This window comes from Paroedura picta, chromosome 1 (assembly GCF_049243985.1).
Source record: "Paroedura picta isolate Pp20150507F chromosome 1, Ppicta_v3.0, whole genome shotgun sequence".
Taxonomy (NCBI): domain Eukaryota; kingdom Metazoa; phylum Chordata; class Lepidosauria; order Squamata; family Gekkonidae; genus Paroedura; species Paroedura picta.
In genome coordinates this window covers 112,946,036-112,962,146 of record NC_135369.1, presented here as the reverse complement: position 1 = coordinate 112,962,146, position 16,111 = coordinate 112,946,036, and the positions used below count along the sequence as shown (strand labels likewise).

The following is a 16,111-nucleotide window of genomic DNA, read 5'->3' as shown; positions in this document are numbered from 1 at the left end:
TTGGACCTAGGACCACGACTGTCAAAACAACTAAGGTACCTTTGGAGATGTGTGGTGAAAATTATTTGGCAAACCACTGCATACAAACAACTCACCCCAAGTGGTCACATGGAACAATTTAATGTGGCTTCCACGTGAGGTAACTGTAAGTTGATAGTATGCAGACTTTAGAAGTGCATATTCTGTTCTTAGGGACATGATCCATAATTAAGAATGAAGGATCTTAAAGATATTAGATGACAGTTGTAACCATCATGCCCTGACTCTGCACTTCTAAAGGCATCTCAGTGTTCTCTGCTGGGTATGTATGGAATATGTTAAAATTTAATAGCATGAAAAAGTAAAATGTTAACAAAAATAATAATGTGACTGTAATACTACAGTTGCATACAACAGAGTATGATCATAGCTACTCGATATCAGCATTACAGATTCCACTGAAGTATCCTTGTTTTCCAATTCAAGCATGACTGTTGGTGGAAAGTGTCATCAAGTTTCAGATAACTTATGGAAGCCCCATAGGGTTTCTAAGACAAGAGATGAACAGAGATGGTTTACCACTGCCTCCCTCTGTAGCCACTCTGGACTTCCTTAGTGTTCTTGTATCCAAGTACTGACCCCATTTAGCTTCCGAGATCTGACAAGATCAGGCTAGCCTGGGCTATCAAGGACAATTACTGATTTTATATTAAGGGAAGTCTTGCTCTGTTTAGATAAGCACTGTTTCAAATAATTAGTAGCAAAGATTGATGTTGCCAGGGTGAATATGAGAATAGAACTTACTGGCATGATGAAGCTAAAACTTAATTGCTTTCTGACCAACACCATTTCATGAGAGCAGAAATGTACAGAAATATAGCTATAGTCCTATTGCGCATGATAGACTTTTGAAGGCAAAAGGTCTATATACTAATGTTCTCAGCTCCTACTACAACTTCAGTTATTTAACACTAATATGGTGCTAAATGCAGAAAAGAACACAAAAATGATATAATCTGTAACTAGAAGACTGTCATTCTAAATTACAATTTCAAGAACCTACTTCTTCCAGCCTAATCCTGTCCCCATTGCAAACAGATTTGGACTTGACTGAATCAACCTATGAAAGGGTCTGATATCAAAACAGGTTCCAACATGGAACACTAGCATCACAGTCAAATTAATATGCTGGAAGGGCAATCATGTTCTTACACTAAAATAAATAAACCAGCTCCTTAAGTCATCCCATGTGTTTTTTAATTTCAGTGTACTTGTGCCTCATTAAACCAAGTAATAGTATGAATAACATGTCAAAGTCACTTTAAATATCATGCTTTTCTCATTAAGCCATGTGTACTGCAACCAAAATAGTTTCACTGGCAGCTTGACACAGTTTCTTCTCATATACTTACCAGTTATAGGGACTATAATCATTGAAGCATAAAAAAGAAAAGAAAAAAACCAAACATTTTTGAAGTCTGCCTTATATTATTAAATTGTGGAATTAAAATTTACAGAAGCTTCAGAGCAGTAGTAACTGGAAAAGCTTCTATAATTTTAGGGCCACAAAGAAATTACCATGTCATTTTAAAACACCACACGAAAGCACACACACTTCAAAAGGAAATACATAGACAAAGTACTTCTTGAAGGCAAACTTATGAAAAGTATTTGTTATTAGAGACTGCAATGGAAGGAAACACCAGATATATATTAAAACAAAATGACAAATGAGCAGTATCAAGTATTTGATACATCTATAGGCTACTGTGAACTCCAGCCATGACCTGTACTGCTTTTTGCATCACATAAATAATATTTGTCAATGAGCAACAAAACGGATAACTATACTGTGATGTGAATGCATGCAGAATCTGTCAGACTGCCTTTCAGTTTTGCCCTGGGGCTGCTCTTCACAGCTGCTGTCTCACTGAAGTTCTAACAGATTAACCTTTGCATGTCAAAAGATTTGTTTCACCTAACCAAGTTGGAGGTTTTGATAGCTCTAATGTCACATCAAATAGGTTTGTTTAGAGACTACGTGACAGTAAGGGTCTCTTGATGAAACGTGCTAAGAAGTGGCACCTCATCCACAAGTTTGGTTTTATTAATTATGGAAACATGGGCATTGCAATTTAAGATTTTAAATATTAATTTTTAAACTAAATAACTGGAACCAGAGTGGGCATTTTGACAAAGGACTGATTTTGAGCACAAAAGACCTATGTGCAGATATATGAAGCCCACAGTGGAACTTCGGAGGGTTCCTGATTGGTTTCCAAGGAAGAGTACAATTAATAACACATGGCTAGAGGGGTCCAGAGCTATAGACTTGTATTTCTCAAACAGAGCCATGTCACATGGAAAGTTATTCTGGAAGCTAAGAGGATTTTTAAAACCAGTTTGTGTTTATCTACCTATCTACCTATCTACCTATCTACCTATCTACCTACCTACCTACCTACCTACCTACCTACCTACCTACCTACCTACCTACCTACCTACCTATCTATCTATCTATCTATCTATCTATCTATCTATCTATCTATCTATCTATCTATCTATCTATCTATCTATCTATATTTTAATTTATATACTGCCGCTCTCAAAGACTCGTGGCAGTTTACAATAAAAGAATAAAAGAGCGCAGCCCATAAAATCCCAAATACATGGGATGATTATTCATTGGAGTTAACTCCCCATCCCCCCCCCCCCTGTCCAGCTGCAGTCAGGAGGTCTTTTCATTAGAAGTGAGGGTCCGGATCTCACTGATTCTAGGGGATCGGGAGATGGTAACTCTGGGACCTCAGCCCGGCCTCAATCATATGTCTGGCAGAAGAGCTACATCTTGCAGGCCCTGCAGAAAGCTGGTAACTCTGGCAGGGACCCTAGCTCTTCTGAGAACTCATTCCACCAAAGCTAGGGCCAGGGCCAAAAAGGCACTGGTTGAGGCCAGGTGAATGTCCTGGGGGCCTGGGATGACCAGCAGGTTCATACCGCAGAGCAGAGTGCCCTGCGGGGAGCATAGGCAGACAAGTAGTCCTGCTGATACGCAGGTCCCAGTCATATATAGCCTTAAAGGTTAAAACAAATATCTTAAATTTGATCCGGAAACAGACTGGTAACCAGTGCACACTGGCTGAATGTGGGCCCTCCAGGATGTACCTCGTGAGGACCCTTGCAGCTACGTTTTGTACCAGCTGTAATTTACGGGTCAAAGCTAAGGGTAGGCCCACATAGAGTGAGTTACAGTAGTCTAGCCTGGAAGTGACCATTGTATGGATCACTGTGGCCAGATGATCAGAGGACAGGTAAGGTGCTAGTAGCCGTGCTTGGCGCAGATGAAAAAACGCCATTCGGGCTACCCGTGTGACCTGAGCCTCCATGGCAAGAGAGGCATTGAAGATCACTCCATGGCAAGGGAGGCATCGAAGATCACTCCCAAGTTCCTGGTGGTTGGTGCAGGTGTCAATTGCACCCCATCCAGGCATAGGAGGTGCGCTTCCTGATCCTGCTCTTGTTTCCCCAGCCACACAAACTCCGTCTTGAAGGGGTTGATTTTCAGGCGGCTTTGGCTGAGCCATCCAAATGGGGATTATGTCCAAATGGAGAGGAGGGATGGGTTGGCTCTTGTTAATCCATTCCTGTAATCGTACCACTGTGTCCTCGCACATGATCCTTTCCTCTGGTGAAAGAATTTACAGCATCCAAGTCTACACTTACTGCTGACAGCACATTTAGTGGAACAGATTAGCAGGATTTAACCTCATATGTCCCTCTGAGCATGCTCCAAGATTCAGAAGCAAGTAAAGTCTTCAGTTCCAGGACAAAATCTTTCCACCTGATTTAGGGTTCAAAATCTATATTTGTAAAGGATATATGAAACATGCACACAATAATAAGAGACTTTTAATCCTACTTCATTACATTCACAATCCAAATTCCAGCATTATTCTAGAATACCTGTCATGTTTGAACAGTAATGTGGGCAAGTCTGGTAGGCAACGGGAGTAAATGAATAAATGCAATTTAAACTGAATATGGATAAAGACTTGAATTTCCCAGTATTTGCACTATTTCAGCTCTGGCATATAAATGAAGTAGCAAACTATAGGACTGAGACAAAACAAGGGAGCGGTTTTTTGCTCTCCAGGCAAAGCACATTTTTGTTGACTTCTGAGAGGCAGGTACAAAAATGGGTGAAATCTGTTTTGGAGCAGGATCATTTCCTTCCCTTTTACCTAACAGTACTGACACTCTTCAGAGTGCCAATCAGCAGCTGCCTTGACAGCCATCACACAGTCAATTCAGTTACAAGATGCCACTATCGTACACAAAGCATGATATAACTGAAATACAAAAAACGTCATTGAAGCAGCAGCAGCAGCAAACTGAGGCTGAAAAGAACACACAACAACAGCAGCAGCAGCTTTGGAAAGGAACATCTTCCATGGACAGTGCAGAAATTGTGGACTATTTGGTGCAGCCCTAGGAAGATAGCACTGTATATACTTGAGTATTCAGTAGGTCTATCTTTTTTGATCTAAAACAAGCCCCTCCAGCAGGCAATACAATATATTTGTTGGAAAATGTTATGAATCATGCAAGGAAGTGAAATCCATGAAGGAATGGATGAAGAAGGACTAGGTCCTCACCTAGCACAGCAGTCGGCACAAGTGGATCATTTGGCACTGCAGGAAAACAAAGCTCATGAAGAAATACATTACCTTCAATTGCCGTGTGTATGTATGTATTAAAACACAAAGCCCTCCCCCCCCCCAAAAAAAAGAAAAAAAGAAATGACATATCTATTCAACATGTTAATACAAACAGAAAATATACAACCCACTTTCTTGGAAACACTATTAACACATGCAAATTTATAAAAGGCCTAATTGAGTCAATTTGGACATCTGAAAGCATTTGCTATTTAAAAGCCATAGAGTAAATCTCAGGTAGATTTGCCAGCACAGCTGCCAAAGCCTAATTGGGACAGTTAGAAAGCAATTGCTGCTGCTGTCAGAAACTTAGTATTATGCCAAACGCATACTGAATTTTTCACAGGGTATGGTTCAGATCCATTTGAAAGTATATAGTGAGGTTAAAGTGGAGTTACATTAACTGAGTTGCTCATCAGCAAGTTTCCCTGATAAAGTGAAACATTAACAAGCATTTAAATTAAGGACTGAGTTTTTCAGTCTCCAGCTGCTCAGTAGATTGTATTGCATACTAGTGACTAGTGCCCTTGTCTCAAAACAGACATTATGGTTGTCATATGGCTGCACCACATGGACTCATATCAGAATTAAGAGTATCTGCACTGGGCCTACATCTATCACTAAAGTGATATCAAAGCACCGAAAAAACTGCAACCATTAAATTGCATACCTTAGTCCAGTCAAAAATCAGCAATATGTAACATATATATGTAAGAACAACGAAAAGTCATGCTGGATCAGACTAAAGGCTCATCTAGTTTAGCATTCTGTTCACATAGTGACTGACCAGCTACCTCAACAATATCTGAAACAGCATCCTTACACCCATGCTACCCAGTAACCAATCTAAAGAGGCTTCAGGTAATGGAGGGGGTAGATGTCCATCATGACTCACAGCTATTGATAGTTATATTTTGAATACAATAATTGTATTTCCTATATATATGGCATAAACTATAGCACCTACCATATTGCAGCTGACAGAAATAACCATACGGGGTGGGGTGGGGAAGGTATGGAATATATTTAAAAAAGTGGCCATTGAGGGAAATGTTTCTTTGGGATTCCCATCCTGGTAAAATTATTATATTTTACAATATTTGTAAGTTAACAGCTGTTTTCCAAGAAAAACAGGGCATCAAATGCTAAGAAATAGAATAAGTGTAATGTATTGACCTTCATATCAGTACACCTTCTCTTAGTTTCTGAACGGTAACTGACTTTGTATTTGTCATTCAGAATGGGTGAAATAAAAGATGTTTTAATAAGATAATTTTCTTACATTGAAAACAGTTTTGTACTTACCTGTAACGGTTGCTCATCAAACCATCACCTGTGTAGTCCAACATGGATACTACACATGCACATGCCTACCATGGAAAGGTGTCTGAAGTTCAAAAAACACCTAAGGTGTTCTGTCTACTTCCCTGTGTTGTGTTTCACCTTTTCAAGCATGGCAGAGAGAGAGAGGAACACTCTTCCCTTGTTTCCTCTCTGCTGCCCACATACAATTATGAATTTATTTAATAGCTCACAGATGCCCATTCCATTCTGGCAGCATGGCTTTAGGCTGCTGCTGGGTGTTTGGGCCAAGACAGGTTGCCCCTGCCACTTCCCAAGTCCAGATGGGGGACCATTTTCCCTGCTGTGCCCATTCCATCCTGGATTTGTGCCTTCGGACGAAGCAGCCGGGGCGGTGAGGTTCTGCCATGTGGGGGAGTAGCGGGGGCCTTTTTTTTTTAACAATGCAGAGACTCCTGGGGATTTTTTTGTTCCTTCAGGTACACCATAATTGTGGCTGCGGGTGAGGAGGATTCTTCCCTTCCCAAAGGCCCAGGCCCAACAAAGGCCCTGTTGAAGATAGGGAGAAAAAGGGAATGTGGATTGCCACTGAATTTGCTCTGCCACTGGACAATCGGTTGTTCTGGGCATATTCCTGGTACAGAAATAGTCAGAGGGACAGAAGAGAGTGATGTGTGACTGCCCAGATGATCACTGGATGAATAACGGGCACTGGTAAATGCATCCTTGTTTTCATTGTTGCGGTACCTGTGCAGTGCCACCTAGATGAGAAGCAAGCAAATTTACCAGTCTTAGGAAAGCAGGTATAAACTCTCAGTTGACTATGGATTAAAGGACCTCTCCTTCCCACTGCCATGTCTCTCGTAGCATCAATGTCTATCAAGAAATGCTTTGCAATGGCACATAGAAAAAAGACCATGGTGCAGCCTTGCAGACAGTCAATGGAGAAACCACAACAAAAAGCCCCCAAGACTTATCTAAAGGGGCCATTGCCACTGTGGGGGAAGAACACCAACAAGGACCTGGCTGGTGGGAGAGAACTCCCAGCTGTGGCATTCTCTGGGCAGGGTGTGTGTTGGCATGGCAACAGGGGGCGTGGCTGAGCTAGGCGTCAGTTAAATGGATGGCCTGACATTGCTCAGCTTCTTTCCCCTCAGGGTGCCCGAAGAAGCGCCACTTGGTGGGAGGAGCCGGTTTCCTGGCCCAACCACCTCGCAATGTCAGGGAAGCCCAGATATTTTATTTTTTGAGGGAAAAGGGATTATTATTATTATTATTATTATTATTATTATTATTATTATTATTATTAAATTTATTTCCTGCCACTCCCTAAGCAGCTCGTGGCGGGTCACAGTGTCTTAAAACCCCATTAAAACTCCCATTAAAAGACTTTAAAACATCACAGCATGGCGGAAGCAAAAAATCCCCTTCCTACCCCCATTGCTAAGGGGGATGCTAGACATGCTGCGGGGCATTGTTTGTTCTTTAAAAAAACAAACAAACAAACAGCTATGTCTCTCACAGGCCATTTTGGCAGGAGCATTTACCCCTTCAAAAAGAGAGAGAGAGAGAGAGAGAGAGAGAGAGAGAGGAACAAGCAGAGGGGTGGCTCAGAAATCCAATAAACAAATAAATAAATGATGGTGAGTTGCCAATGGAGAGGGCTTTCTTGGAAAAGAGCCTGTCTCCTTGGGTGATTACAAAGATACCGCCACTTTTAGGCAAAGCATTATTTGTGGACAGAGATACCTCGAGAAACACAGAGTGGAAAGAGTGGTGCTGTAGTCTGTTCCACTGAGATCTCACATCTGCCAACCTAAGACTGGTAAGTCAGCTTGCTACCCTCCCATGTGGGACTGCACAGATACCACAACTATGGAAACAGCATTGGACTTACCTATAACTATTCATTTAATGTTCACGACTGAAATCACACATCCAGGCAGAGGTAATGCTGGTTGGTAAGGCTGATACTTTAGAGAGACTAAATCCATTTGTCCTAGATGGAATTATGTTGGCTTTTTCAGAGCAGGTTAAGAGCTTGGGGGTGTCTTGCTGTTTGAAAAAGCTGATTTGGCCATGCAAATTCACACTTCTGCAACCTTATGGTTGGATTACTGCAACACTCTGTATATGGATCTACTCTTGAAGACAGTCTCAAAACTACAACTGATTCAGAATGTGGTAGTCAGTGTCTGGCCACTGGGAAGTATGTTGTCCATTCTGAAACAACTTTATTGGCTGACACTCTGATTTTAAGTTCAATTTACTTCATGGCAACAACTCAGTGGAATGGGCTGTTTGCAGAGGTGAGAGGGGCCTCCTCCTTGGAGATCTTCAGGAGATACTGTAGGGTATGCCTGTTTGGTAAAAGAGCCTCTTGTGGCGCAGAGTGGTAAGGCAGCCGCCTGAAAGCTTTGCCCATGAGGTTGGGAGTTCAATCCCAGCAGCCGGCTCAAGGTTGACTCAGCCTTCCATCCTTCCGAGGTCGGTAAAATGAGTACCCAGCTTGCTGGGGGGTAAATGGTAATGACTGGGGAAGGCACTGGCAAACCACCCTGTATTGAGTCTGCCATGAAAACGCTAGAGGGCGTCACCCCAAGGGTCAGACATGACTCGGTGCTTGCACAGGGGATACCTTTACCTTTACCTTTATGCCTGTTTGGTAGGACATTTGAGTTGGTTTGAACAGAAGGTATCTTTTAAGGGGGGAGGGAGAAGGATGTATGGCTTAAAAAAACCTCTTGTTTTAGCCAGGGATGTTTTAATTATTGTAAGCAGCTTTGAACCAAGAGAAAAAGTGGGATATAAATGTTTTAGTGAATACATAATTATTTCCTTCCTGCACTCTGTGAGCTCTTAATTAAAGCCAACAGCTATACCTCACTCCAGCAACAGTAGAGAGGAACTGAGGCAGGGGTGCTCAGCCCCCTCCTTGTCATGCTGGAAAAAGACAGAAATAGCATTGAGGAGGGGGACAGAGTAAACCTCAGGCATTTCTTGGGCATCAAAAATCTCTGCAGTAGCCCTGCACAGTGCCCGTGTGAGACTTGATAGGTACTACAACCAAGCACTGGGTTGCATTCATCCATCCTGTTCAGAAAATAGTGGTATATTTTATCAGTAAACAATGTATCTTTTGGTGGGATAAGCCTTGCCCCAACAGAATGCACCTCACACTAACCTAATATACCCACTCTGAACTATCTAGGAAGGGTGGGATGCAAAAATTATTACTATTATTTTAAAATGTTCCCATTAAACCTTCATTATATAGTTGATTAAATTAACCAATGATGAGAATTCTCCAACAATTACTAGATTTCTATAACATTCTTTAGCATTTTATCTGCATAAAGGTGCAGGCATTGAAACTCATGTTTCTGACAAATACAGAGGTTTCTTGAAACCTATATGCGTGTCGAGTGATCGTATCAATCCACTTTCAAATTGTCTAATGTTGAAATAATTAAAATGCATTTTCTGATCTAGAGACACCAATTAATAAATAACATGCTGACAAACCTGACTATGTTTTCTATGTCAAAAATTGCTGCTAGGGTAGTTCCCTACTGTTTATTGCAAATCTTAAAAAATTTCACTGCAACTGCAGTTAACTACAGAGTTATAATCTCTTCTAATTGCTTATTTAAGTTTCCAATGACTTATATACATATATATATTTAAAATATCTTATCTTGTCTTTTGTCTCTAATAAACATGAAGGGAGAAACTCTTGCAACAAGAGTCCAACTAAAAATGTTTGCACTTTTCGTGTGCTTTGATGAACATCTACTCCCCCACTTTTCCTTACATCCTTACATCCTTACATATTAGACAAACTCCTCAAAAAGTAATCTTCTAAAACACTAGGTGAACAGAAATTATAGAGAAAATAACAGCTCCTGCCTGCCAAAACAACAACAACAGCAAACAAGATAACTTTGCCAGTAGTGCACTTACACCTGGGGCTGAAGTTATGAGAGTCCATAAAGGTGACTGAGAGAGGATCCTCTGCATGAAGGGTGCTCTGATCTGCATAACTCCTATCCATCGCATTCACCATGTGAGTCATTTCTTGCCTCGCGTTTCCCATGGCATCTTTGCGTTTCTTAGCAAGTTTGCTGCCCAGCCAAAAACACAAAAAAAGGTAGGAAGATATCAGAAGTCATCAGAAATAAATCTATATTGTCCGCAGTAGCAAACAACAACTAAAGAACAGTAACTGAATCTGTCATGCTTAGGGGCACCTTGAGTCATTACAGAATCCAAAGTCACTCTAATCTGCAAATTACTTGAACTATCAATTGATGTGGTGATGGTCGAGGTAGTTATAAGCTTCTCAGGGGTAGTCAAACTGCGGCCCTCCAGATGTCCATGGACTACAATTCCCAGAAGCCCCTGCCAGCATTCGCATTCGCTGGCAGGGGCTTCTGGGAATTGTAGTCCATGGACATTTGGAGGGCCGCAGTTTGACTACCCCTGCTTCAGATCAATGTATAACTTGAGGAATGTAGGGCCTGATTCTAGCCACATTTAATGAGAAATTAGCTCAAAATGAAGAGTCACTTTAAAGTAGGTGGGCAAAGGATTGCAGTTCTTATGCACTTGGTGTCTCTGGGTGGCTGCCTCTGCTATAATATCTAAAGCTGTTCTAAGTAGCTGTCAACACAGGTTTATTCATCACTAAGCAAAGCTTACACGGATATCATTATATCTGCTATTATGTATATTCTACAGAAATATTCTTTCACAAATTTCTTCCCTTTCCTCAATATTGTTTTTCTACCCTGTTGTAGGAACCTACATAATTTGGGAGGAGGAGGAACCTGCATTTAAAAATAATAAACATCTGCACATGTAATCATATCCTCCGTATCAAGTCGCATCTACATTTTAATTTGAAGTCAGACAATTCATTTTTCTAATTCTCTTGGTAAAGAGGTACTGCTTTGGTTGCCAAAAGTATACAAACTGCAGCAACAAAAGATATAAAGTTCTCTGTATGCTAAGGTTCCTTTTCATACTCACTGATCATCCATCAATTTCTTTAAATCATCATACCTAATAAAAAGTGTTGGGTACTACTCAATTATGTGACAGCCCCTCAGTGGAAGGGCCCTCACCCACTGAGGGCCAATCAGAGGCCGCACTGCTCTCCCCAGCCTCCTCTCCATTTGGGCTACATGGGGGAAGAGAAACTGCGTGCTCCATGGTGGTCCTGCCACTCTCTGCAGCGTCCTGAACACTGGGAAAGCTGGGGGAGGGAGGCTGTGCCTGCTTTTAAAACGGGCGTCTCTACCAGTATAAAAGAACAGAAAGAGAACAGAATTCTCCCATCTGTGTTACTACTGCTTTTAATTCACAAAATAATTCTGTGCTGTTTTTGCAAAGCAGACTAAGGGTGCACATTTGATAATCTGAGCCCCAAAAAAATACCAGAAAGATATTTTGTTTGGTATTTTCCAGGTATTATTTCAGCTGGATATAGATTTTGATATTTTCCGGATATCCAAAATGGCCAAATCCGAAAAATCCCAAAAATATTCAGGATTTTTCAGGACCGCCAAGTAGCTGGAACTGAAGGTTGTTTAAAGGAGTTACTGTGAGGATCATTGGTTACTCAGAAAAGCAAACTCTTGGCGTAAAGTCAAAGGTTTCTTTATTAAGTAAGAAAGTGTTCTCATCAGGGCATTGTTGAAACTGGGGCTGTGGACAAATGTCTTAGCTTATATCCCAAACCCTGTTTTCCCCTCCCGTGGGAATCCAAAAAGAAATATCAAACAGTTTCAACATGCCAATGGGAATCCCGTTCCAAGAGTAAAAGGGAAATGAACAGAGCAAACGGGTTGCTAGAGGTGAGAAAGAAGGGAGAGGGGGAAATGGAAATGCTGGAAGAAATATCAAAGCAAAATAAAGCAAAGCAAAGGAGGCAAGCTGTCCCCATTTCTTACACAGGGATGAAATGCTACATAGCCTATTTACATAAACATCCTAAATAATGGCAGAGACCACAGGATTCCAATACCTATACATCTAACAATAAGCTGAATAGCATAGGCATGCTGATGAAAAAGAACAAACATGATTTGTGACAGTGTCGAGATAAGAACTGGAGATTTCAAAGCTCTTACAATCCAATGCATCAATGAATCCCAACAAGATGTACAACACAAAAGCAGTTCTCCACAGGAAGGCAAGACAATTAACACATCAGTTTGTTACTCTTCAAAGACCAATAGTGGTAACTGCATGCAGGATAAGGTGAGGAAGGTGAGGAAACATGCACATTGGAACCACAACAATTTAACAGAATCAAACTGGTTCCCTTTAAACAATTATTATCATAGAATCATAGAATAGAATCATAGAATCATAGAATCATAGGGCCATTTCGCACGGCTTCAAAATAGCACAATGGTTACTAATTGGAAACGCTACTAATTTGCCATAACCCACGACGTCGTAGACAATCTGCAACAATCCTGAAACCGACCCGCAAAAAGCGCTTCGTTGTAGCGCTTTCAGGGGAATCCAGAAAAGTGGATTCACCCTCCGGATAGCGATACACTCCTGCAACCAATCTGCAACAGTAGCGCTAAAGACCTGTGCGTTACCATTGTTGCTGGTTCTTCAAAGTCCCTCCTCCTGAGCCTGTCCTCCAAACTTCCGGCGAAGCGATCGCCATTTTTTTTTCTCCGAGCGAGCGGGGATAAACGCACCAGCGAGCCTCTTTCTGTTTAGAGGCTTCCCTGGCTTCAGTCCTTCACCTTTAGTCACTAAGCACAAACCACATAAAAGCCCGTTTGCTGAAATAAAGTCCCTTTATTTTTTACACATAAATTCAGCCGAAAATCGGGCCCGTGAGAGGGGGGGGGATTTTTTTTTTATCACTCGAGGCAGCGTGCCAACGATCATACAATCAAACGACAGCTCACATTAGGCAGCTGGATGGGTCTCTCCGTTGCAACGAATCTACCTAGATTCGTTGCTATGGGTCTGTTTTTTTTTTAAAAAACCTTTCTTAAAGGGAAAGGGGCTGTTTGGGAGCATGCTAACGGCTGCCCATTGGCTGCTTGACGGCCAGGGGCGGGACGAGCTTGGCAATAGCGCTTCCTTTCTAGCGATTTCTGCCGAGACCGGAAGCCTGTGGGAAACGCTAAAAAACGCAACTGATTCCACTACAAAGGCAGGTATGCATAACGACGAATTCCACTATTTTAAATGGCGATTTTCCATTCCGCAAACAATTTGCAACAAAGATCCCCGTGCGAAAAGGCCCATAGAATTGGAAGGGGCCATACAGGCCATCTAGTCCAACCCCCTGCTCAACGCAGGATCAGCCCAAAGCATCCTAAAGCATCCAAGAAAAGTGTGTATCCAACCTTTGCTTGAAGACTGCCAGTGAGGGGGAGCTCACCACCTCCTTAGGCAGCCTATTCCACTGCTGAACTACTCTGACTGTGAAAATTTTTTTTCTGATATCTAGCCTATATCGTTGTACTTGAAGTTTAAACCCATTACTGTGTGTCCTCTCCTCTGCAGCCAACAGAAACAGCATCCTGCCCTCCTCCAAGTGACGACCTTTCAAATACTTAAAGAGGGCTATCATGTCCCCTCTCAACCTCCTTTTCTCCAGGCTGAACATTCCCAAGTCCCTCAACCTATCTTCATAGGGCTTGGTCCCTTGGCCCCAGATCATCTTCGTCGCTCTCCTCTGTACCCTTTCAATTTTATCTACGTCCTTCTTGAAGTGAGGCCTCCAGAACTGCACACATTACTCCAAGTGTGGTCTGACCAGTGCCGTATACAATGGGACTATGACATCTTGTGATTTTGATGTGATGCCTCTGTTGATACAGCCCAAAATGGCATTTGCCTTTTTTACCGCTGCAACACACTGCCTGCTCATGTTTAGTTTACAATCCACAAGTACCCCAAGGTCTCGTTCACACACAGTGTTACCTAGAAGCGTATCCCCCATCCAGTAGGCATGCTTTTCATTTTTCTGACCCAGATGCAGAACTTTACACTTATCTTTATTAAATTTCATCTTGTTCTAATTTGCCCATTTTTCCATTGTGTTCAGATCTCGTTGAACTCTGTCTCTATCTTCCGGAGTATTTGCCGGTCCTCCCAATTTGGTGTCATCTGCAAACTTGATGAGTAAACCCTCCACCCCCTCATCTAGATCATTAATAAATACGTTAAAAAGTACCGGGCCGAGCACCGAGCCCTGAGGTACCCCGCTACTCACCTCTCTCCAGTCTGATGAAACACTATTGACAACAACTCTTTGAGTGTGGTTCTCTACCAATTCCCTATCCACCTTATCCCTTTAAACACTTTTGCTATCCCTTTAAACACTTTTGGCATTCACTCATGTTCTGCTTCATAAAAATAAATGCCTTATCCACTCTTCAACTGAAAACAATAGAGGATTGGGACATCATATTTGGGGGCCCATAGAATTGGACTAGCGAAAATGGAGTAGCCTCATAATCAATAAGAGAGTAGGAAAAGCAGTCTTGGGATACAACCCCCAAAATGACAAAATGATCTCAGTTCGAATCCAAGGCAAACCATTCAACATCACAGTAATCCAGGTCTATGCCCCAACCACTGCTGCTGAAGAGGATGAAGTTGACCAGTTCTATGAAGCCCTACAACACCTTCTAGAAGCAATGCCAAAAAATGATGTGCTTATCATCATGGGGGATTGGAATGCTAAATTAGGAAGCCAAAAGATAACCAGGATAACAGGCAAGTTTGGTCTTGGAGTACAAAATGAAGCAGGGCACAGGCTGGTAGAATTTTGTCAGAGAATACAATGGTCATAGCAAACACTCTTTTCCAACAATCCAAGAGACGACTCTACACATGGACATCACCAGACGGTCAACACAGAAATCAGATTGACTATGTGCTCTGCAGCCAAAGATGGAGAAGTTCTATACAGTCAGTAAAAACAAGACCAGGAGCTGATTGTGGTTCAGATCATCAGCTTTTTGTTGCAAAATTTAGGCTTAAATTGAAGAAAGTAGGGAAAAGCACTAGGCCACTCAGGTATGAACTAAATCATATCCCCGATGAATATACAGTAGAGGTGACAAATAGATTTAAGGAATTAGATTTGATAGACAGAGTGCCTGAAGAACTATGGACGGAGGTTCGCGACAAGAGGTAGCAACTAAAACCATCCCAAAGAAAAAGAAATGCAAGAAATCAAAATGGATGTCTGAGGAAGCTTTACAAATAGCTAAGGAGAGAAGGGAAGTGAAAGGCAAGGGAGAAAGAGAAAGATACACCCAATGGAATGCAGAATTCCAGAGAAAAGCTAGAAGAGATAAGAATGCCTTCTTAAATGAACAGTGCAAACAAATAGAAGAAAACATTAGAATGGGGAGGACCAGAGATCTTTTCAAGAAAATTGGAGATATGAAGAGAACATTTCATGCAAAGATGGGCATGATAAGGGACCAAAATGGTAGGGACCTCACAGAAGCAGAAGAGATTAAACAAAGGTGGCAAAATTATACAGAAGAACTATACAAGAGCGAGCTTAACATCCCTGATGACCACAATGGGGTAGTTACTGACCTGGAGCCAGACATCCTGGAATGTGAAGTCAAATGGGCCTTAGGAAGTCTGAGCAACAATAAAGCTAGCGGTGGTGACAGCATTCCAGTTGAACTATTCAAAATCTTAAAGGACGATGCAGTAAAAGTGCTACACTCAATATGCCAGCAAATTTGGAAAACGCAACAATGGCCACAGGATTGGAAAAGGTTAGTTTACATTCCAATCCCAAAGAAGGACAATGCCAAAGAATGTTGATGAGTGCACCATTAAACTCATTTCTCATGCTAGCAAAGTTATGCTCAAAATCCTACAAGCTAGGCTCCAGCAATATGTGGACCGAGAACTTCCAGAAGTACAGGCAGGTTTTCGAAGAGGCAGAGGAACTAGAGGTCAAATTGCCAACATATGCTGGATCATGGAGAAAGCTAGGGAGTTCCGGAAGAACATCTACTTCTGCTTCATTGACTATGCTAAAGCTTTTGATTGTGTGGAGCACAACAAATTGTGGCAAGTTCTTAAAGAGATAGGAA

At 41.8% G+C, this 16,111-nt stretch overlaps 1 protein-coding gene across 21 annotated transcripts in view; it reads right to left on the bottom strand.

Annotated features, from left to right (window-relative positions):
• PTPRK (protein tyrosine phosphatase receptor type K) overlaps nucleotides 1–16,111 on the bottom strand; it is a 533,907-nt gene that overhangs the window by 37,674 nt on the left and 480,122 nt on the right. For 9 of the 21 annotated variants that reach the window (XM_077353420.1, XM_077353429.1, XM_077353584.1 and 6 more), the window contains 3 exons: nucleotides 9,963–10,123; nucleotides 4,635–4,670; nucleotides 1,392–1,403 (listed from right to left, as the gene is read on the bottom strand). In XM_077353420.1, the coding sequence (XP_077209535.1) occupies nucleotides 1,392–1,403; nucleotides 4,635–4,670; nucleotides 9,963–10,123 (209 nt within the window). The remainder of the gene's footprint in view (nucleotides 1–1,391; nucleotides 1,404–4,634; nucleotides 4,671–9,962; nucleotides 10,124–16,111) is intronic. The other 12 variants (XM_077353517.1, XM_077353507.1, XM_077353546.1 and 9 more) reach the window with 2 other exon arrangements.